This window comes from Alligator mississippiensis, chromosome 10, assembly GCF_030867095.1.
Source record: "Alligator mississippiensis isolate rAllMis1 chromosome 10, rAllMis1, whole genome shotgun sequence".
Taxonomy (NCBI): domain Eukaryota; kingdom Metazoa; phylum Chordata; order Crocodylia; family Alligatoridae; genus Alligator; species Alligator mississippiensis.
The window spans coordinates 3,717,860-3,740,902 of NC_081833.1; the positions used below are offsets into that span (position 1 = coordinate 3,717,860).

Here is a 23,043-nt window from a genome sequence, read left to right on the forward strand (position 1 = left end):
GCGGCCGCGGCGTCTCGGCGGCTTCCGGGCGGAGCGCGGCCGCGGCCCGGCCGGGCGGCATGAGGCGGGCTCCGCCGGGGCTGCCCGTCGCCTAGCGCGGCCCGGGCCCGCGGGGCCATGTCGGACGAGCGCAACATGGAGCGGACGATCAAGGTAGGCGGCAGCGGCGCCCTCATGGACTCGCGCCCTAGGGAGGGACGGGACGGGACGGGACGGGACCTGGTTGTGTCGGCCCCGCGGCTGGACGCGGCCTGGCTTCGTGGGCATGGGGGCTGGCCGGGACCTGGGTTTGTAGGCATGGGGGCTGGATTGCATCTGGTTTTTGTAGACATGGGGGCTGGACGGGACCTGGCGAGATCATCGGTCCGGCCCGACCGTAGCAGAAGTTGACACGTTTCCCGACGCCTGGGCCCGTCCTCGCGGGAACGAGTCTGTGCGCGCGGAAAAGAGGTCTGCGCCGTTGTGTTGCGTGTCTTCGGTCTGACCGCGGCGCGGTTGTGCCCGAGGGGAAGAGAAGGTGGGACTTACCTTGGGCTGCAAGGTGAACGGAAAAATATACCGCTCGCACGGGTCTGGTGGAGGAGGATCCTTCACCTCACGGTGACGCGACTATGAACGAACGCTCGGGCTGATTTTTAAGACGGTGAGGAAATATAAAATCCCTCCAGTCGTAGCGGTAAAACACTTTCAAGAGGAAACTGCATCGCTTTGGATAAAGCACGTGCACGCTCTTCAGCGTGACTTCTCCTCCCAGTCGCGTCACGAGGTCTGTGCCTTGCAGCACTTTTAGTCCGAGTTACTTTCTTCCGGCCTTTGCTACCTGAATTTACAAGGGATTGACTTAAATCAGGAAAGACGAAGCCTCGATTTAAATCTCTCGTTAGTTTTGCTCGCGTTTGTACGTTTCAGTTTTTCTTCCACCTGCGCTAGTCAGACTCTCTTTAAGACGTTGATTTTTGCAGATAAATGGAACCTTTATCCTAAGATTTCAACGCTGCTTTTTTGCTAACCAAGTGGACATAATAGACATAAACAGCTTAACGTACGCTTACCGGGGTCCTTAATGTTTACACTTTAGTATATTAGGAAATGAGTGTCTCATTGGCCAGGGGTGGAGGTTGTAGCCGTGTTTGTCTGCCTATGTCCTTAGACCAGGTTCCTTGGGTGAATCTGATATCTTTTATTAGACCAACCCAAATAGTTGGAGAGTAGTTATTGGCCAGTTACGTGACGTTTTGTTTACTCCTGCTTTGTCAAGCCGATCTTATGGAAACTGGACTTCAACTACAAATGCAGAAAAGCAGCATTTGAACAATTATTATTACTTAAATAAAAACCTATTAAATGTGCTGGGTGCAGAAGGAAAATAAAGCCAGTATGTTAGATTTAGAGCTGCCTGATTTATTAATGAAAGGAAGTATTATTTGTAGTCAGTGAATTGGGCTGATTGTTTCTGGTGGCCACGTCCTTCAAGATTTTAGTAACAGATCTCAGCCTATCGTACCTTGTTTTTATTCATGGAGTGCGTTGTGGGGGAAACAAGCTTTCCTGCTCTTTCAACTCTCAGTTTCTTAAACTTGGATGAACCAGTCATTGGACCGAACCGATCTGAAAGAGGCCGAATGTTTTCTCTGCGGCCGCAGAAGGCGCTCCAGCTGTCAAACGCTGTTTCTCTCTTTGCCAAACCCTGGTTCTAGGTGCTTAGCCAATGACTTTCCAGACGACCTGCCAACATGCACGTGCTGCTTGAATACTGCTGTTGGGTCATATGAATTATTTTTATAGAGTTTTAGTAAGTGTAGTCCTCGGAGTAGGTTGTCCTAAGTTCGGATTCACTTTACGTGGAAAAAAATATATATATTGAAGTTAAAAAACAAAAAACCAAAAAAACCCCTCTGTGCCTTTATCTGTTCTTTGGACAAAGCTTCAAGTTTCCGGTGTCTGTTAGTGTCTGTGGGTTGGGACTGCATAGGAACAGTGGATCTCATCACACTATACCTTCTTCTTGGTGCGTTCCTAGCCAAAAGACCGGGCTTTTTTAAGATTGTATTTTCCTTTTACCTGTCGCTCACTCTACTCCCTGTAGCAAAATGACAGAGTATAGACTAAAACATACACCAAGGCAATCCTGCCTTGAGAAGGGTGTTGGACTGGATGACCTCCTGAGGTCCCTTCCAGCCCTACTCTATGATACTCTGATCTGCTCCTTAACATGTCTTTCCAAGATTGCTGGAATTGCTGTTAGCTCTAATCAGTTTAATTAAAGTAATGTTAAGGACTCCAAATGTATGAGCTCTAGCCCTTTCCAAAACCTGCCTTCAAGAACATCTTTTCTGGGGGCTTCCTGTCAACATTAATGCTCCAGCTGCAATAAATGTTTTTGTCTCATTTAAATAAAATCCACATAATTTGAGCTTGCAGCATGTCAGTAATGCATCGGGACACTATCATCTGCCTCATATAAAGATCGTGTGTTTCATGGTATAAGGTGTGACCTCTCCGATTGTGCTAGTTCCCACTGTTTAGTGACGCATTTATCGTGCACGGAGTTGAAATGTGGTAACTGGAAAACGGTTGTTTCAGACCTTGTAGGGTAGGGAAACCGATGGGTAGAACAGAGCGTGGATTGGGATTGGCCACTTTTCTGTTTCTATGCACATCAGAAGTCCAGATCTAAATACAGTCACTTGGCAGGTGGTTTATTTCTGTCTCTGCACAGCCTTTTAAAAGTCGTCTTCTCCTGTTTTCTCCCCTGTTGACTTCTGTTGCGTCCTTGTTTCTCTTGACAGATTAGAACATTTGGCCCCGTTCTTTAGTTTTTATTGACTTTCTTATGGAAAGATGTTCAGGATCAGGACCAGTTTAAGATGTTTTTCTTGGGAACTGTATTAACATACAGCACCTGTATTCTTCTATGCTCTTTTTCCTTGGAGTTTTAGATCGCTAACTCTAACGGCAAAGGGCACAAGTATTAATCTAGGCTCTGTCTTTAATAAGGCCGAACGTATTTTCAGCATCTCGGCGCCATCATGGCATGCTTGTATGAACAGAATTGAGCTGTTGTGATTTTGGTCCCTTGCCAGACAATATCAAACTAGTTTATGCCACTGGGCCCTGCTGTGTTGAATGTTCAGTACAGTGATTCCATCACCTGCCACCCCTGTTCTCTATGAAGGTGCTCACGTGGTTTATGCATGTTCTTCATGGTAGCTGGCTAATCTTTTTTATATAATATTATTTATCTATATGTTAGGCAGCTAATAGTTGTGTGTGTAGAGTTTTCCTAGGAAATCTAGAAACGGAGCACTCCCGTTTCTCCCAGATTAGGTCTGCTGAGACGCATTTTCCAGACAGGATGTGGTAATCCATTTTTTCCTCTTTGATTAGGAAACCTTCATTTTAGAGGAATACAACATTAACTGGACCCAGAAGCTGGGGGCTGGAATCAGTGGTCCAGTGAGGTAAGGCACCACACCTGTTGGTTTTTGGATAGTATCAGACTGTTTTGTTGGCAGCAAAGATGTGAGTATGTATTTTAGCTGTGCTGCTAGCAGGAGGCTGTGACTGAAAAGTTTCTCTTGTTTGTTATAGAAAAATAGGAAAAGTCAGTGTGCCAGCTTCTCTTTTTGACTCGGTTGTCCGTGTAGCCAGTATACCACAGGAATGACTGCTGCTACTGGGGAAAAAATTGAAATAAAGCTCCTCCCTCTCATTTCTTTTACATGGCCCCATCTCCTGACATGCCATTACTAAGCCAGACCAGGATCAGGGGTCTGTTTGGATAATGCAGTGGCAGAAAATTCTTCTTCTAATGTCTATTTGTCCTTCTAACACCACTGTCAATACAGTGCAAAGGGCACCTCTCCCTTCTATGGTATCGTCAGTCAGGGCTTCAGCTCTAGACGCCCTTTAGCTATTTTTACCAGCTCCTTTTTCAGGTTATCATGTGAGGCCATTGCACATAGTGCCCCTGGCCCAGCCCCGACTGCCATGGATCTACTTACCACGACAAGAAAAGGGCCCTACCCGGAAGGCACCACAGCCTCCCTTTACGGAGCTGAAATTTGCTTTTGTGCCCTCAAATGAATGTCATTCCTGGAAGGTTGAAAGGGCGAGAGCCTAGGAGGCCGCCTGCTCTCTCTCCCTGCCCAGGCAGGATGTTCTCTGGCAATACACTTTTCTCTTACTGTGTCCAGTCTAGTTAGAAATGTCCCTTTGTTCCTTATTCTGTTTTTCTGGGGTTTTCTCCCCAGAGCAGTTTGAGTTGATGCTGAATGCAAATTGAAACTGAGCATTTGTGCAGTATGGTCTGTGGCCTTGTCGCATTGAAAGCCTTCATTCTGCTGCCTTTTATTTATTGCTGCAAGTCGGACTCCACCTTCCAGATACTTTTGTTGTTGTCTTGTTTTTTAAATAATAATGATAATTAAAAAAAAAATCCCTTTAAAAGGGACCTGTATGCTATAACGGACTTCTTTATCTGCAGAGCAGCTTGCTAGTTTCAGTCTTTGCCTTCTCTTTATTCGTGATGCTCCATATACACTGTTGGAGTATAAATTTTGTGTAAAATGTGACTTCAAAGTATGTCCTGTGCTTGTTGTGAAATACAGTGCCACCCCATCATCCCATGGAGGCCGTCTAGCCTGGTATCACATCAGACCCCTTTTATGTTACAGAATGTGTCGTTGATTTTTGTTCCCACGCAATTAACTGACTATAGTAATTATAAAGCAATTGCTTAAAATGTCCTATTAATCTTCCTGCTGACTGAATAATTTTATTGGTATGATACCAGAGTCTGCGTGAAAAAATCTACTCAAGAACGATTTGCACTGAAAATTCTTCTTGATCGTCCAAAAGCTAGAAATGAGGTATAGTCCTTTTTTCTTTAAAAAAAAAAACAAAAACCAAACAAACTGTATAATTCTTGAAACATGGAGTCTTGTCCTCTTTTTCCAAGTTGTTTCACTTGTAAAAGCCAAAGCAGAAAGTCACCCGTTGACAGGATACACAGGTATAATTCATGAAGGTGTGCTTTTTGTGATACACTTGACCCTTAAGCTATGTATTTCGTGGTGGATGGGATACTGGGAATGTGTGTGGCTATGTTGTATTCACCACAGATAATTTGCTATTTTTGGACAAGTGCAGTTTGGAAGGGTGTATTATGAACCGACAGTGCCTTTCTCATGCTCTGCTCTCCGTCATGTAATAGGAACAGTTCGGAGGTAATTTAGCCTCCATGCATCTCGCTTTCAGGCATCACTAAAGTAGTCACTTAAGATCACGCCAGAATAATTTGTGGCTGACAAATACAGGGAGTTAGTCATCTGGGATGCGACTGTTAGGTGTGTGCAGCTTTGAACTGTTTCCTCTTCCTCTATGAAAAGAGATGTGGTATTTCTAGCAGCCATTCTTCCCTTCTGGAATGTTTTATATAAAAAAGTATGCCATGTTTTTTAATACCTCTTGTAGTCTTTCTTTTCCTTCACACTGAAACTGCCAACTTGCTGTTGTCTGCTATTTTACCACCAAAAAAGTTGTGCTCAAAGTTCATTCCAATCTAAATTGTCCCCAAAACTCAGTATAAAATGATATTAAGGGCCTGATTTGATCCCAGAAACTAAGAGGTTTAAAACTGGTTGAAATTCATCAGGTTCCAGCTCTGCAGAGAGTCTGAACACAACACACTTGTGGATAAATTATTAGTGCCGTTCCACCTAGCCGTAAAGGAGGCAGGCTATAACTTACAGACTTTCAGTTTTTGCACTTCAAGACTTGCCAGCCGAAGCCATGTCCTTGTTGTGTTAACATTATTTCTAGGTTTGCATTTCTTTTTAAAGTATACATAATTTCTAAAGATTGAGCTTTCCTAGAGGCCTGCTGAAGTTGATGCCATGGTCCGTAACAAAATGCGACATGTAAATAAATTGTGTTGCTTTTTTGTCTTTTTTTTTTTTTTTAAGTATAACTTACTGGCTCCTTGGTTAGTCAAATGGAAGCTTTTCCATATATTTTTTTAATTTGAATTGAATGGATTGTATAATTTTAACTCATGTAATTTACACTGAACATTCAATGGCTTATAGCTTGGTTTCATCCTATAGCCTTGGGGGTAGAGGGAGGAACTGGGCTGTCTGATACATATCATTGTGTACAGTATCGTTTTCTTACCTTTTCTTTAAGGTACGTCTGCATATGATGTGTGCAACACATACAAATATTGTTCAAATTATTGAAGTTTATGCTAACAGTGTGCAGTTCCCTCATGAATCCAGTCCAAGGTAAGATTACATAGGGTGATTCATTCCCACAGCTTGCTTTCCATGTTTAGGCCAAGGTATAGTGGAGATTTTTTATAATAACAATAATGTAACTGAAATAAAGCCCCATTAGGAGTTCCTGGGTGTGATGTTGTTCTTCAAAGTAAGCCACAGCTATTTTTCTCATAACAGCACTCTGGCTTTTTGTGTGGTGAAAAGCATTTGTACGTTGTATGCGCTGGGTTTTGTTTCCGATGGATGTTTGATTTCATAGCTGCATGCTTCTAGATCCTGTCTCCTTGAACAGTACCATCAGTTGCAACACACACGTTTTGCCTAGAAGGTAAAAATAGGCTTCTGCCCCGCTTTAGTACCAGTCTGTAGTTGGAGGAGCTTTCCATTTGCAAACTGGTATTAAGAGGCCGGGAGCTGTTGCTTATTCTCCCCGACAGTGACGTTTTCCCATTTCACCCAATCTCACAAGTGAGGCTCCTTTGCAAGAGGGTGGTTACTGCTGGCCTGAAGAATGTTTAAAAGCATCAGTTTTATTAAAACAAAATCCTAATATTAAATTGCACTTGGCAGTAAGATATCCCCTTGAGCTGTCAAAACATGGCCCTGTCTAAAAAGGGTGCAGCAAAACCCGGACCGCTGTGAACGATTAGGATGAGCTAAGATGCCGTATTGAATATCATTAGTTCCTAACCGGGTGCTAGGTCTGGAAGAATTTTAAGAACAAAACTAGGAGCCCAGATGTGGTATCCGGACTGAGAAACTTTAAGGACGCCTGTCAGCCTCCTGTTCAGAAATGTCTGTGAGCACACAGATCACTGGTAAAATAACCGCTCGGTGTGCTCCCTCCAGCTGGAAGTGAGAGAACCTAATGTGAAGAGTGCATTGTAGTCTCCCATGGGATAGCACAGTACATTATTCAGCCAGTCAAATTGTGCAGGAGACCAGAAAATACTGTACTTGACATTCCAAAAGCCCAAATCATTAAACCAAAGCAGAAGGAACAACAAGAAAGAACAATTACACTGTCTCTTTTTTTTTTTTGCCCTGCATCAACAGATGTAAAATGTGCTTTCTTAGACTAGCAATTTTGTTGTATTTTGATAATTTTTTTTTAATGTAATGAAATGAAATGCTTTTAAACAGGGCTCGGCTCCTAATTGTAATGGAGATGATGGAAGGGGGAGAGCTATTTCACAGAATCAGCCAGCACCGGCACTTTACTGAGAAGCAAGCAAGCCAAGTAACAAAGCAGGCAAGTTAATTCCCATGTATAAGCCAAGCCATGAGCAATAATGGTTAAAGTACTTACAATTTCCTGGGAGGGGGGAGGGAAAAAAGTAAGTTAAAATAACCCTCAGTTCTGATCCGATGATCATTGCCTGCTTTGTTATAATCTGACAATATCAGAGTTGTGATAGCCATAAGTTCTGGGCTAGTTTTACTAGGTTTTGTACCTCCAAAGTCCTTACTGGTGGTTCTCCAACTTCTTTGCTCTCTGGAGCACTTCACCGGACAGAGACTTGAATCTCCCTGCTGTGTCCCCTTCACTAAGGTTCTTGAACTGTGTTCAGCAGACCATCAGGAAGAGGGTCTCTGTGGACGGTGGATGGTTTCAGGGACTACAGTTCGGGAGCCACTGCTCTGCATAACACCTAATGAATACTGCTTCTCTCGAGCCTTGGGAGATGGCAGACACGCTATATAATGTGTACATGTCCTATGCATTCATTCTTTCTGGAAGCTCAAAGAGTTAAGGCGCTGCTAACATGTCATGGAAGACTTCAAACCCAGTTGAGTTTCTGGAGACGTGTCCTGGTGTATAGTCCACATCTTCTGCGGTTCCTTTCATTCCTCTCATTTTATCTCTAGGCAGTTATAGCATACTCCTTGCCATGGTATCTTAGTCACCTCCCTGGCTTGTATTACTAAGGACTTTTGCATCCATCAGGTTCTTTGTTGCTTAGCGTGGCATCTGCTCTTATAGCTTACCTCCGACGAGAAGGATGAGGTGTGGGCAAAAGTAGAGGAGAGGGCTCGATAGGATGGGCCAAAGGACCGCTTATTGCATCATTCCTTAGTTGCTCCTTCTCCCTCCTACACTGTCGACCAAGTCTAGAGATCCACCAAAAAGCCCAGATTTAAGGAAGGAGATAAGAGCCTTTCCAGAGAACTATCCGCGTGGAAAGACCTCGGACAGGAATCGCAGGAAGGGAGGGTCTTGTGAAAGTGCTTAAGCCCCGCTGTGTGCCAAATGGCATGCCAATCCAAGAGATGTTGTCCCTGTCCCTCATCATGGTAACATCCCAAGTAGCTGAAGTGTGAGCTCTACCTGGGCCTTTAATACACAAGCGTAAGTGAACATTTTGAGCAACAAATATCCTGGTCCTATGCAAATGACCCTTGTGCATAAATTAAAGGGGAGAAAACCAGATAATGTGGTATGAACATAATTGTTTCTAAATAAAATGTTTTTCACGGTTTACCAGAAAGTGTATTTGGCTTTTTATGGTATTGATAATGATCAGTTATTAATATCCTGACTTCTGTGTGTGGTTGTTTTAGGGACGCTGCGCTGGGTTTCTGGGGGCAGGGAGGGTTGGGTGGGAGGGGAGGGACCCAATTCTTCCCAGCTCTAGTTTTCCACAACGTACTTTGTGAATTGTTGGTAAAGAAATGTTAAAACCGTGCAGTTTCATGGCTTCATTCTGTTACTCTCACTCTTTGCTATGCACCTGTATAGAGGTTAGATAGGAAGTCTGGGATTGTTCTTTTCAGTTTGCCTTTTAAGGCCTTTGCAAAGTTGTCTTTTTTTTGTAAAACTGAGCACTCCTTAAACATAAGTCTCCAGGAAAACCTTGTTCAAAGTTCTTTTTTAAAACAAGTTTTGGAGTTAAGTAATCACCTGGGTTGAATTCAGCTCACTTAGACTTCAAGCCTACAAAAACGTGTAAAGTGACATATTTGTGTTAATGCTTGCAAAGCAGGGACTTTAGAAACTACTTTAAAATCTTATTCTTGTGTCTTTTTTCTCCTGATTAATGCCTGCAATTGGATTTTTAACCCCCTGCTCCCAGTAAATATTAAACCCTTGATGTAAAACTATCTTGTCTTACTTGAGGGTGCATATTTACACTTTTGCATATGCTTGTGTGTTAAGTTAACCTTGAAAAATTCTTGTTAAAATAATAAATATATGCATTTTTTCCTAATGCTCAGCTCTCTTATTAGTGGGATTCTGCTGAAATCAGTAGGAGTCCTTCCAAATAAGGACTGCATGGTTAGGCCTGGGGTGTGTTTAGCGTCAGTGATGCTCTTTAGATATTTTCTTTGTTTTTCTTTTTAAACGAATTAGACCTTCACATCTGTAGATTTTTTTTGTTTCAAATTTCTAAACTATTGCTCGGGTATAAGAACCTGTTTTATTCTTCCTTAGAAGAACTGAGTGTTTCATGTTGCACAAATTGGGTAACATGTACGCACCGGCAGTCCCTTCAGGGGCTGAAGGGAAAAGCTGCCTGAATGTTGGCTCTCAAACAAGTAACAAAAGCAAGAAAGCGTTGGTAAAAATCAATCCTCATAGCTGAAGGCCTGAAATAAGAACGTCACTGTTGAAGGTTAAGTCGAATGTAATCACTTGAGCATGTTAATGACCCTGTTGACGGGGTACTGCATATAAAGGGACACTGTCATGACAAAACCCCATTATAGAGAAGACATTTCCTGCTTGCATTAGTAAGAATGCCCTGGCTTTTAAAAATTAATCTTGGTTGAAAAAAAAATTATTAAAACTTATGCTGTTAGCTTGAAAAACATAGTGAAAGGTCAGCACTTCTGGTAATTTTATTCCTGGCTTTTATGCAGTAATCCAGTGCTGCCCTGTTCAGGTTTCCAGCAGCGTACAGGAATGTCTGCATTTAAAATGAATCTCTAGGCGAAAACGTTTGAAGCGTAGCCAGCATGGACAGTGTCCCTTTAAAGCAAAAGTTATTGTCAAGGCAAAGGGAGTTCTAAAATTGTAGTTGATTTATTGTGCCCTTTTTCAGATAGCTTTGGCTTTGCAGCATTGCCACTCACTAAATATTGCACATAGAGACCTCAAGCCTGAAAATCTCCTCTTCAAGGATAACTCTTTGGTAAGATGGACACTTGGTCTTTTTTGTTTATTGCTGAATTCTGTCGTGTGGCTCAAACGGCACTCCTAGCTTCCAGCTCTTCTTTAGGAAGATCCCCCTGTTCCTGTGCTAGTGCCCCTGATCTGCTTGGAGCGGGCTGCTTATTTCATTGGGACCTGTCGTGAAGGTCAAATCCTGCACCTAGGCAAGAAGTCCTGCTAAAGGACCTTGTGTGAAAGACCTTACATGGGTTTGGACCCTTCCTGTTCTGCTTATTATATTGCAGAGATCCCGCATGCCTCCAGGCCACACTCCCCCACACATGCGTCCAATACAGATGTTCTGCTTATTGCATCTGTGTAGCTCATGGCCTGTCTTGTCCCTTCCTACCTTGCATGTGCAATGGAATTGCCATTTAGAGCCTCCCATGCCTGGGCTTGAGGTATGCCTTGGGCTCTTGTTGCTGAAGCGAGCCAGTTTCTGACTTGTGGCAGTGGTAAGGGAATAGTCCCAAAAGAGGAGCAAACAACAGCCATGGTAAGACGAGTTGACATGAAAGGGAAAGATCTGTGCTTTAAAGACAGCCCGCTTCCGTAACAGAATCTTTCCTGCTTGTTTCAGGATGCTCCTGTTAAATTGTGTGACTTTGGATTTGCCAAGGTAGACCAAGGTGACTTGATGACACCCCAGTTCACTCCATATTATGTAGCACCTCAGGTAACGAATGAACGCACTGTTGTCAAGGGAATAATATGGCTGCACCTTCATACACCTTGCAATCTAAACCATCAGTTTATACTACAGCACTAAATGTCTCTCTCTGTGCTATTAAGGAGTTGAAAGTCCTGTATAAGCCATGTGGATAGCCTTCTTTCAGGACCATGTGCCAGTTGATTTCCAAGACTGCTCTGTCTCTGTGAGATGGTGTTCCTAGGTTGTGTTTCTAGCCTGCACGCTATCTTGTTGCACAGTCTTGGTTAAATCTATTCATCTTTCTACAGGATAGTATGGTATTAGCATGTATTAATAAAATGGGAATTATAGTAATTACCCATAATTTAAGGGATTTGTTCAGTTTAACTGCTTAAATCTTCCCATTGCTCTGAAGGCAAAATGGTTATGGTACTGTCTCAGCACTCGGGGTTTAGTACCGGTGTTATAAAGGGTTTTCTGAAAATAAATGAGATGTTAAATTGTGAATTAGCACCTTGGAGAGAATGATCCCCCTGTGAAAGGTGGGCTGATACCCATGATTGAGACTTTTTAGACTTGCAAAGAGCTCTGGTTGTATTAATGCGCCTGAATATAACAAGCAGACAACAGGACCGTCTAGTGGAAAGTGTCAGGTAGCTTTGAATATAGGCATTGCTACAGGTACTGTCAGCAATTAACTCTTCTACCGTAGCTTTTGTAATATTTTTTTCTCGTTTTCTTCATGCTGCAATAGGTTTTAGAGGCACAAAGACGACATCAAAAAGAAAAATCTGGTATTATCCCTACCTCACCTACACCCTACACTTATAACAAGGTAATTTTTTTTCACATAGTTCAGCTGTTCACAACCTTTTAAGGACAATCCATTTTCTCTCTACATATGTGTGCAACTGTGGGCTGTAAGGCCGGATCATTGCATGTTAAGAACTGTATTGCCATGCCACTGGAGCATCTGGGATGAGGGGCAGTAAATGTTCTGAATTTTATGGTACATGAATATTTCACATTGAAGTTCCTCATGTAAAAGCCAGAACTGTAACAAACCTTATGGAAAGACCATTTGCCAAGCGCTATTTGAGTATTATGGCATGGAGAAAGGCCAGACATTGCTTCAAAAATACAACTGAGTGCAGCTTAGCTTAACATACAGATTTCCCCGTTGTTCAGTTGCTGAAGTTTGTATTTTGTTTTGTTTTTTGAGGGGTTTTTAGAGCTAACTTACTCATTCAGGGGTACTATTTAGAATGCAGTTACCTAGTAATTCAGAGGCCTCGGCTTGCTCACTGTGCCCAAATAGCTATCTTGGGTCTGTTGACACATAGCATGATTTATTATGTTCCTGGTTTTGAATTTTGTTTTGTAATGGGATCGTAAAGTGATTGGTGTGAGTTAGACTTTCTCAAGTTGAGGATACAGTAAAGGGAGAAATGACAGAGCCTTGCAAACAGGACTGAAATCAACTCTGTTTGTCCTTGTATTGATAAGGTTGACCGTTTTCCCTCCCCACATATTAAGACCTCTCCATCTCCTATCAGATTGCATGGTGATATGGCAAACTACTTTTTTCATGAGGCAGATCACTTAAAGGACTGTTCCAGCTCATTCTCAAGTTGCTTTCAATTGTGGTTTCATTAATTAGGAATGCTGTACAGAATATTGCAGCCTACATCTTGCCAAATATGGCTTATTGCAAAGAACCACCTGGACATGCCTTGGTCTCTGAAATACCTGTGTTTAAACTCGGGTGCGCTGCCGTTCCATAGGAATTCAGGGCTGTTCTGATTATAAATCCTTAAGGAGTACCAAGCAATGAATGTTGGTTCTCTCTTTTTCCTGCCACGTTATGCCTTGTGTGTACTGGATCATGTGTGTGTGTATATGCGGGGGGTGACGCACAGAATTTGCTCTTGAAATGTCAGCTCTCTCTGCCTGGTGGAAAACTTGCATGTGAAGGGTATTTTATATAATTACATAGGCTTTAGGGCTTTTTAATAATTAAAACTAACATTTTGTAAAAGCATCATGTTGTGGGTTCCTGTTGTGAATCCACCCTTACACAACTTAGCAACTCAAGGCACTCATCCTTACACCTTTCAGCAGCTCTGTCTCTGCTGCATGACTCTGCACTCAGCAGTGTAGACATACCCTGCACAGGCAGAAATGCGGAGTATATTTATGTTTTTTTTTTAACACATATTAAGCAGCTAATGGGAGGGAAAAGACTTTTGACACCTTAATCCTTATGGAATTCTAACTCTTTTTGTTAGTTTGTTTTTCCCCTCTGATTTGATTCAGACAGACTGTTTTTTCAGAGAGGTTAAGATGCATGTGTGCGTTCATAAGAAGTCAAGTAGATCTTTTAATATGGCTAGACCAGCGCATGTTGCCGCTTCTGCTCCAGAAATGATGGTTTCTTTGCTTTCAGGACTGTGATTTGTGGTCTCTGGGTGTCATCATTTATGTGATGCTGTGCGGATACCCTCCGTTTTACTCTAAGCATCAGAGTCGGACAATTCCAAAGGACATGCGGAAAAAGATCATGACGGGAAGTTTTGAATTTCCAGAAGAAGAATGGAGCCAGATCTCAGAAATGGCAAAAGACATTGTGAGAAAGTGAGTCATCTAAGGAAAACTTTATATTACCCTTTATACTAAGGAACTGGAAAATACCTTTAAGATTGGTTGGGGTTTTTTCCCTAAAGGCTCCATTTTCAAATGAGAATAACTGTTTGCAGTACATTAAGTTGAAAAATTGTATTTCGTATTCAGCGTGACCTCAGTGTTGGTAAATATTCCTCTTTTCCCCGTGTTCTCCCCTACTTCCTCTCTGACCTACTGTCCTCCAGCTTTGATACATCCTATCTCCAGAACATTTAGTTATATGCATATTTAGCCTTCAGCAGGACTGGTAGCGTTAGAGTCTCATGCATGATTCTTTAAAAAATAAAACAAAACAGAGTGAGGATTTAGGGCTAAGTCAACATGTATGCAACCTAAAAGGAGCAGCTGAACAGAAACCTGCATCTGGATAGAGTGCACACACTTATTTCTGTTGATTTTCTTGTGAACATGATGTTGCCAGATCAAATTTGTTCTCACATTTGGATATTAAAATCTGTTACAAAGCATAAGGCTCTAAAGTAAGTGCTTCCATTCATTTCTAAACCCCAGGGATTCCCGCCCCCCGTTAATATACCCTGAAACATTTGTAGCCCAAACACTACAGTAGTGTGCTTGCTAATACATGAACATGAGAAAATGAAGTTAATTAGAATCTGACACTATTTATTTAATTATTTATGTATTTTAAGTGAAGCTAGTTGTATTTTCACAGTTGCAGTCATAAACCTATCATCACTAACTTTATTCATGTGAGCTTGCGGTTCTGCAGTTTACATTCTGGCCTCACGTGGCTGCCTGCCTCGGTCATGTTGCCTTGATTTTTGTCCTTGATCTTTACTAATTGGATTACTCATTAAAGACTAACTTGTGTAAATTTTGACTTGTAAGTCTAAAAAGAAAAAGGCATGTGTGGGAAATCTTTGATAAAAGTTGAAATAGAGGCCTGTGTGCCAGTGAACTCTGAACTAGCCTGAGGCACTTCTGACACTTGGATAAAAGCTTTCTCTTTGTACGTGAAATAGCTCTGCCATATAGTCAGGCTGCTTGTTTGCAGTCCAGCTCTGTACACTTACTATGACTTAATTTGTCCTTCTGGGTTTATCTGGTTCCACCTCTGCTTTTATTAGGTTTGTCTTTTAGCAATTCCTATTCCTACATTTCAACCAAAATAATGAAACGTTATCTTTTTTATTGAACAGTCGTGCTTAATAATTTACCCAAAGAATCTTTCTTTCCAGGCTGCTGTTTTTGGTGTATGTCTCATGATTTATCTTCCTAGTATCACAAATAGAAAACTTCTATCCATCAGAATCCATAAGGTTTCCCTATATAACTGCTTTCTCATATGGTTAAAAAAAGCCCTATGTGAGACTCCGCACGTGCTCTGAATGTTTGTACAAGAAAAAAGCAAAGACTAAACCGATGTCTGGCAGTGTTGCTAACACTGGGACTTGGGTGAAAATAACTAATGTAGCAGCTTTCTCTTGTTAACAACCTATTCTGGAGACTGTATGTTCAATGCCAGGGACAGAAGGGAAAGCAGGCTGTCCATCTGTTGCAAGCGCAGCCATTAAATGGTTGCCTAAATTAATAGCCCATTGGAGATTTCTTTTATATTGAGTACTGCCCCAGAGGTGTCCACTAGTCTATCATGCTGCTGAGGAAACCGTGTTAAGAAGTTGCATTATAGCAGCAGAGTCTGTTCAATAAACATATATCCAGCTTTGAAATTCTCTTTTAGTCTACCATGCAGAAAATTCTTGATTAAGTAAGTACTGCCACCTGGCAAATCTCTAACACACTGATCCAGTTTTGCTTTGGATATTTTGCCGGGAAGAACTTTCTGTCTGGGGGGATTTGAACATATAAATTAGCTGAATTAACTCCATTACTGAAATGGGATTCAACTATTTTTCTTCTCGCCGTGTTGCTGAAGATACCCTAGCTGAACTGGAATTGCTCAGTGCTAACATATTTCAGAATGAAATAAAATAACTTATTGGGAATGAACTTTTTGCATTTTAGTTTAAGGAGATGGTGAGCTTTCTTCAACAACTCTGAAGTTTGGGTGCAAAATGCTCTGGCACATTAATATCTGAAAAGAGCAATGCGCTGTGAAGGACTGATCTGTTTTTCTCTCTCAGGCTGCTGAAGGTGAAGCCTGAGGAACGGCTGACGATAGAAGGAGTGCTGGATCATCCCTGGCTAAACTCCACCGAGGCTCTTGATAACATTTTGCCTTCTGCCCAATTGATGATGGACAAGGTTTAAACGATATTTTATTTTATTTTATTTTTTTAAAGTTGCATTTCACAGTTAGGTAAACCTGATGGTCTCTGCATTTTGCCTTAAATTGTTTGCTGCAAGATTAAGAGTTTATGCTCTTTCATAGCAGGATATTGGTGATTATGAGAAGGGAAAAGCAAAATTTTAGTAGGTTTAAAATTAGGCTGGGAAAATGCCTGAAGATAAGCTGCAAAGAGGAATCCTACACTAGCCAGGAGGTGAAGTGTAACAGCAGGTGTCGCTTTTTGGGGTTCTTCTGTCTGTTTTTGCTCACTTCTGAGCTGTATCCTTTCTTTACTTTTTATCACTGAGCTGCAATTACTGCTCTGTTAGGTCACAACGAATGATGTGTGCAGTTTTTATTCCCCTCTAAGTAGAAAACTCATTTTCACAAAAGTGGTTTCAAACTCAGGTCTGCGAGACCAGGGAATTTGGAAAAGTCGAAGCCTTTTATACGTGTATTATGTTCATACCCCTCTAAGGCGAGGCTGTTTTCTGCTAATAGTGCCGAATGGATTTGATGTAGCACAAGCTTAATTTTATTGTGCATCCTTGAAATATGCACCATTTTTTTCATGTGGTTATTTTTGTGCTGGCTTATATGGGCCTTTTATGCTCAAAGGAACTAATTAAAACATTAAGTGTAACTTTTTCCATTCCAGGCAATGGTTGCTGGGATACAACAGGCTCATGCAGAACAGCTTGCTAACATGAGGATCCAAGACCTCAAAGTCAGCCTCAAACCCCTCAACTCTGTTAACAACCCAATCCTACGCAAAAGGAAATTGCTGGGGTAACTTTCCAAATGTTTGTCTCCTTAAATCTAGCATCTTTTCTAAACGTTAACAGCTCTAATGCCTTGGTGATGCTTAACACAAGCTGCTTCTTTGGGCTTGTTTATGGGAAGCTCCCTCCTAAGACTTCCGGTTGGCTGTCTTGTTCCTGTTTCCTGGGATAAAGTGTAGTGAAGATAACCTGTATCGCTATAACTTCACAGCCCCCCCCCTTCCAAATATCTGTCATGTAGGAAAATGTTCTTATCCTCATCTTTTTTTGTAAGGAAGCTGAGGCAAGTAGATGTGAAGTGCCACTTGGCAAATCGGAGCCAGAGCCTGGCTTTGAATTCCCTCATTTTCCAAGTTGTCACCCAGCGTGTACCAGTATGGTTACACTATCCCCGTTAACCTGTAACCATTTCTTTCCCTTCGTCTTCAGCGCTGCTCTGTCCTTAGTCACATCATAGTCATTTCTTTGAAGCAGAAAAGCAAAAGGATGAAAACCTTTTCCTTGACCTAGAGCAAGGAAGGGAGTAGTCGTATGTGTGCCAGCATTGCAAGGAGAAGGAAGACTTTGAAGTCTGTTTGGAAGAGAAACCTTTGAGTCTCTCTTTTTTTTTTTTTTTTTTAAAGGTCTTGGCAATTCCTGTTAAGATGCTACAGTTAGCTAATGTGAAGTACAGTATCCAATATAAGGAATATACAGACAAGGCTTAAGAGCTACAACATTTACCAGAAACCTAAGCTTAAGCTTAATAATAAGAAAAAATATTCTTTAGAGCACCTCTGATGTGGCTTTTAAAGTGGTTGTTGCCCTTGATTTTAATATCCAGAAGGTGTTGGGACTTCAGAGCAAAGGTTGGAAGCAGCAAACTTTAAATATAACTCGTACTGGCATTTTTGCTAGAATAATTTTCCACTTGAGTAATAAGAAGATAGTGTATACTGAAATCTGTTGTCATATATATAGAATCAGTTTCTTATAAATTAAAATATACTGGGCTGGACTATTTTTTTTGTTCTCCTGTGGTTAGAAGCTAAATAGATTAATATAAACATTTGAAAAAATATGTAACTAGTTGGACTGTTTTATTTCATTGTATTTTGTGACGTATTTTGAAAAGTAGTTGTAAAATATGTATTAAATAAGGATTTCAATATATAATTTGTAATTTTGAATGGGAAGGCATGCATTAGTGTTTAGAGCAGAACAGAAGGGACTCAGGACTCCAAGGCTGGGTCTTATCTGCTACTGATTCAATGGACAAATTCACATGGCTTGTTTCTTCTTCCTGACTTTCTGCATCCGAAAATGTGGATGCTGCTTCTCCGCTTTGAAGGAGTGGTGGACACGGCACTTGATTTTGTGAGCACTAAGTTAGATTCTTCTGAAGCGCTGTTGTAATTCAGAGTGGTGTATATCAGAAGACCTGATATATCTCCTACTCCCATTTGCAGCTTTCGAGATGCAATGGGAGAAGAATTCACTGAGAACTGGATGTGATGAGATTTCTGTCTGAATCATCTGCTACTAACAACTGATAAACCTCTTAGTGCCGACTTATTTACACGCCCAAGTTGTGCTCAGATAGTAATAGTTTTTCCTTTCATACCATTCTTTTGCAGCACTAAACCAAAGGATGGTGTCTATATTCATGACCCCGAGAATGGAAGTGATGATTCCAACGTGGCTCTGGAGAAACTCCGAGATGTGATTGCACAGTGTATTCTACCACAGGCTGGTAAAGGTTGCTGCTTTTAAGACATCTATGTTCATAAATGTGCAAGGGAGAGGGTTGTGTTTGTGCTACGAGATGGGATCCTGTGTCAACACTGAAGGAGCATGGATATCATTCCTATTACTTTAGTCAGTCTCTGGGAGGAGGTGGGGAGCTCATTGACTAGCATGTGGTATCTTGAAAGGCATTTGTGTTCTTTTTAATATCTCTGTAGGACAGTGGGAGCTAAATGTTTTTGGTAGGGATACTACAAATTATAGTCTCTCACCCAAATCTCTTCCTCTGCCCAGGCTGCTTCTCTGCTTTCTGTTCTGTGCTCACGGACTGATCTCCTGCTCTGTTTTCTGTCCTGTGTCCCCTGCCTCCTCTCCTGTTCTGTCATAGAGAAAACTGCATTGCACTAGGCTGACCTGTACACATAATTGTTGTGACTCTGTCAACCTAAGCATGACATTTAGTTAGAAGAGGTCCTGGATCTGGAATTCATATTGAAAAGAGAGGTGTTTGTGTAGTTGTATGTATAGTCTTTTGAAGGAAATGTCTCCATTGGCTTAGTGGCAAGAGAATATAAATGCAGATTTACAATACCTGGGGTCCTTCATTGTAACTGGCATTTTTCATATGTTTTCAGACCTAATGTGTTGCTGTTTTGGGGCAGTTAGTAGATTCTTGGTGCAGCACAGAGGGACTTGAGACAAAGGCGATATGGCTGCAGAATTTCTATGTAAAAGATTGGAGTACTTTAACTAACTGGATTGTAATTTAGGATAGCTATGTAATATTGTCATCAAATCGCTGTACCAACAGCATGCTTTTAAAGTGGCTTTCAGAACAGTGTCCCCTCTCAAAATCATTTTTATTATATTAATTTTGTGTATGTTTATAGCAACCTACAGTAAGAACTGTATGCATCTATTACTTGAGGTATTAATATTTTTGGATCACTTGTACTGTATAACTCTTATCTTTTAATTCTTTTGAACAGGAGAGAATGAAGATGAGAAACTGAATGAAGTGATGCAGGAAGCTTGGAAATATAATAGGGAATGCAAGTTATTACGAGACACTCTTCAAAGCTTCAGCTGGAATGGTAAGAGGCACCTTCCCCCTCGCATGGGGACTGCTACTGCAGGCAGGGTTACCACGGGTGGGCTGGTGAGGATTCGCATTGAGCCATGCCCCTGAAACTATTCAAAATAGATTCAAATTTACAGGCTCCAACACTGTCCATCTTGCCAGCACAGAGCACAATTTTTTTTTTTTTTTTTTTAAACCTGCTTTTAATTTGCGTAGGAGGTTTAAGGTAAAGCTTTCAGAAAGAATCTAAGTGACCTAGGAGCCTATGTGGTCTTGGTGGTTTTTAATGTGAGGCTTCTAAGTGCCCAAATCACTTTTGAAAATGGAACTTGGGCTCCTTACAAGTTTTGGTAGTTTTGAACACTATCCCGTGTCCCGTTCTTGCACATCCCTTTCTATTCAGCCAGGATGTGGTCTCACTTGGGACTGCTTTCCTCTTTGTGCCACCCCTAAAACTGACCAACTCTTTCTTTAATTCCAGGTAGAGGATTCACAGATAAGGTGGATCGGCTAAAACTGGCAGAAATAGTAAAACAAGTTATTGAAGAACAGACAAATTCTCATGATTCACAATAGCTGAAGCTTCTTAATCTTATTTTTTTTTTTTTTTTACCATTTAAGAGTTATTCTTTAACTGTAAAAAGTATTTTTATGTAAATTAATAAATCATAATTATTTCATTAAATTTCCATACTGCTTGAAGATGCTGTATAGTTGTAGATATAAAAATCATTGGTACTGTAATATTTTTTTAAAACTCAGTTCCTCAAGGTATATATGATCACTTATGTACTGTTAACTCATGAGTCCCTTACGTGGGGCAAATTATTATTTTAAAAACCATTTGTTTTCTTAATAACCAGATGCAGAAGCTGCCTTCCATCTGCTATACATACAGCCAGCCAGCTGCAACGACTATATATATATATATATATATATATATATATATATATATATATATATAGAAAAAAAATGAATGAGGCAACTACATTTCTTAGCGTTCTGCTCAATGAATACTTGAAGCGAGTGCTGTGGAACATAAACTTCATAGCCACCCTTTGTACCTAAATTATGATTTTTATTTTTTTGGTAGTGGCAGCAGAATAATTTGCCCTGGCAGTGACCTGAGGGCCACTCTTTTAGCACTTGTCAGGAAGCTGTGCATCCAAACCCATATGCTTGCTATAATTTTCAGTTCTGAGTGATAACTCTTGTCCTTTCTCCTTCAGCCCTGCCTCTTCATCCTGGCTTCTCTAAGACTGAGTGACAGTTCAGTGGAACTGTCGCATGATTTTATTTCATGTTATTTTTTAAATGGGGGAGAACTTTAGCAACTCTGATTTCCTATTTTTATTTGAATGGTGGTTCCTCCCTCAGACAACACTATATGGGATTTGTTTGCTTTTGCCCCAGACAAAAAAAGTGGAGCCTGAGTTCCCTCCACTTTGCTGGAATATCTGACTCTGCATCAGATGACGACTCCTGGTTTCTCCCTTGTATGAACACGATGCTGCGGTGAGTTTGCTGCTGGTCACTCGGCTGCAGCCCCTCTGGAGTCTAAGCTCATCATTGCATTGCTGTACTGGAGTCCCTTCTGCCGGCAGAGTGATTCACCAGGACTGCTCCCTAACTTGAGGTCCCTGTGCTGCCAGTACTGAGGCCACCAAGGGCAAATTCCTACACTACTCTGAAATGGTTCAAAAAGCTGCTTTTTTAATTTTAATTTACAAAAAACAAAACTGTACATATTTCTAGTTTTCTATCTTCTGACACTTTTCTTTCTTTTGAGACTGGTTGAAGGCTTTTTATAGAGATATTTTGGTACCATACCTGTGCAGACATTGAGAAAGTTTGGTCTGCTGACTGAAGTGCCAATTCAGGGCTATTAGGAGTAATTACTCTTAACCTTTATTCTTAACCTTAACCTGAGCCATGGATCTCCCAGTGTACCCACTATGGCAGTCGGGCCTTGTTCATTTTGTGCTGGGTTTTTTCCCCTCTCTAAATCCGATTTCCTCAAGACTCGTAGCTTTGGATGGTCAACTTGTGTCTGATTCTTTCTACAGGATTTTGTAAACAATGTCTTAGTTTTTCTTACGAAAATGAGATGTCACGTCGCAGTTTTTTCCAGTGTGTACATTAACCTCATTAGCTTTCTTCCAACCTGTTTCAGCAGTCCTCCATATTGCAGAGCTTTAAACTTCTTGATTTATTGCAAATTTCGGACAGTCCTTACTCAGCCAACTCTTTTCCTGACTGCAGTGGGAGATTTCTCCTTGCACAAGAATGACAGACTTGCAGCCTTTAAAACACTACATAGAATACCTGTGCACTGATGCATACTAACGAGAGAGGTAGTGACCTAGTAGGAAAGGAATCGCACTTTTTGTATTTCTTCATGTCAGTCTTCATCAAATCTTTAAAGAGTTCAGATTTTTTTTTAATTAAAAAAACAAACTGTCACTATATATCTTGTCTTTAGTTGCAAATTTTTAGGCATGGGATGTGGAGAATAAAACAGAGAGATTGCACTGTCTTTTTAGTAGGAATTACATGCTTAATTCCCCGCAGACCACTTTGAAGCTTTACCATACAAGCCACTAGCAAATTCCCAGGAGCCTGAGGCCAGATTTAGCTTGTATGAAATGGGATCAGATGGTGACTACTCTCATGGTTAAAAAGGAGCGGTGTTGCACATGCACTATTGCCATGCTACCCTCTATCATGAGCCAAACTTCTGGTTGGTGAGCAAGATGCAGTATAAATGCACTGAGACCAGCTTTCTGACACGGGCTGCCCCCAGTATGAAAGGGGATTCTGGCAAGGCTTGCCTGTAGAGCTCCATCATCGGTCACCTTTGGCTACTTCTGCCTTAACTGGTGACCTGGTGTCTTAATCTGCCTTTGCTCTGGGATTCAAACTAATATGAGATTCCAACAAGACTTCCTCTGCCGCTGGTTTTGTAATGATCCTTTTAGAAATAGTTTCAAGCTGTTTCCACAATACAAAGTAGGTGTTATATCAGGAGCAGAAAGCCTCAGACTGTCATAGCAACTGCTTTTAGATAGACTTGAAACAGAAATAGCAAATGGGTTAGGAAGACCTAGAACTGCCTAATTCATTGCTGATCATTGTGATCAGGTGTCTGTTCTCCATTGAATCTCTTTAATTTATTTAAACAACAGAATTATTCTGGGCCATTGGTAATTGCAAGGTGGGTTCATTCACAACTGACTAAACCAATTTGATATTTGAACAGTGCAGGTTTGGAAGGGAGAAATCAAATGCATTTTGACATCTGTTTTTGGTGAGAAAGTACTTGTGTAGGGGTTTGCTCTTGATCATATTGTTCATCAGCTGATGAACCTGGGCTGATCTGATACGTGTATAAGGAAAAGAAGATTAAGATGACACTAGCTAAACCTAAAGGTCAAATGGT

At 41.2% G+C, this 23,043-nt stretch overlaps 1 protein-coding gene across 4 annotated transcripts; it reads left to right on the plus strand.

Moving 5' to 3' along the window:
• MAPKAPK5 (MAPK activated protein kinase 5) lies at positions 1-20,293 on the plus strand. 4 transcript variants are annotated; one of them, XM_014598451.3, is made up of 14 exons: positions 1-153; positions 3,388-3,461; positions 4,796-4,871; positions 6,187-6,284; positions 7,422-7,530; positions 10,322-10,411; positions 11,012-11,107; positions 11,838-11,918; positions 13,530-13,717; positions 15,871-15,991; positions 16,675-16,805; positions 18,415-18,536; positions 19,513-19,617; positions 20,086-20,293. In XM_014598451.3, exons 1-14 carry the CDS (start codon positions 118-120, stop codon positions 20,178-20,180), a joined length of 1,422 nt encoding a protein of 473 aa, XP_014453937.1. In that variant the 5' UTR covers positions 1-117; the 3' UTR covers positions 20,181-20,293. The 4 variants fall into 4 exon arrangements, with proteins under 4 accessions (XP_014453937.1, XP_014453938.1, XP_019342341.1 ...); XM_014598452.3 differs by having other exon boundaries at positions 3-153; positions 18,415-18,530; XM_019486796.2 differs by lacking the exons at positions 6,187-6,284; positions 7,422-7,530 and having other exon boundaries at positions 4-153.
• Positions 20,294-23,043: the final 2,750 nt, after the last annotated feature.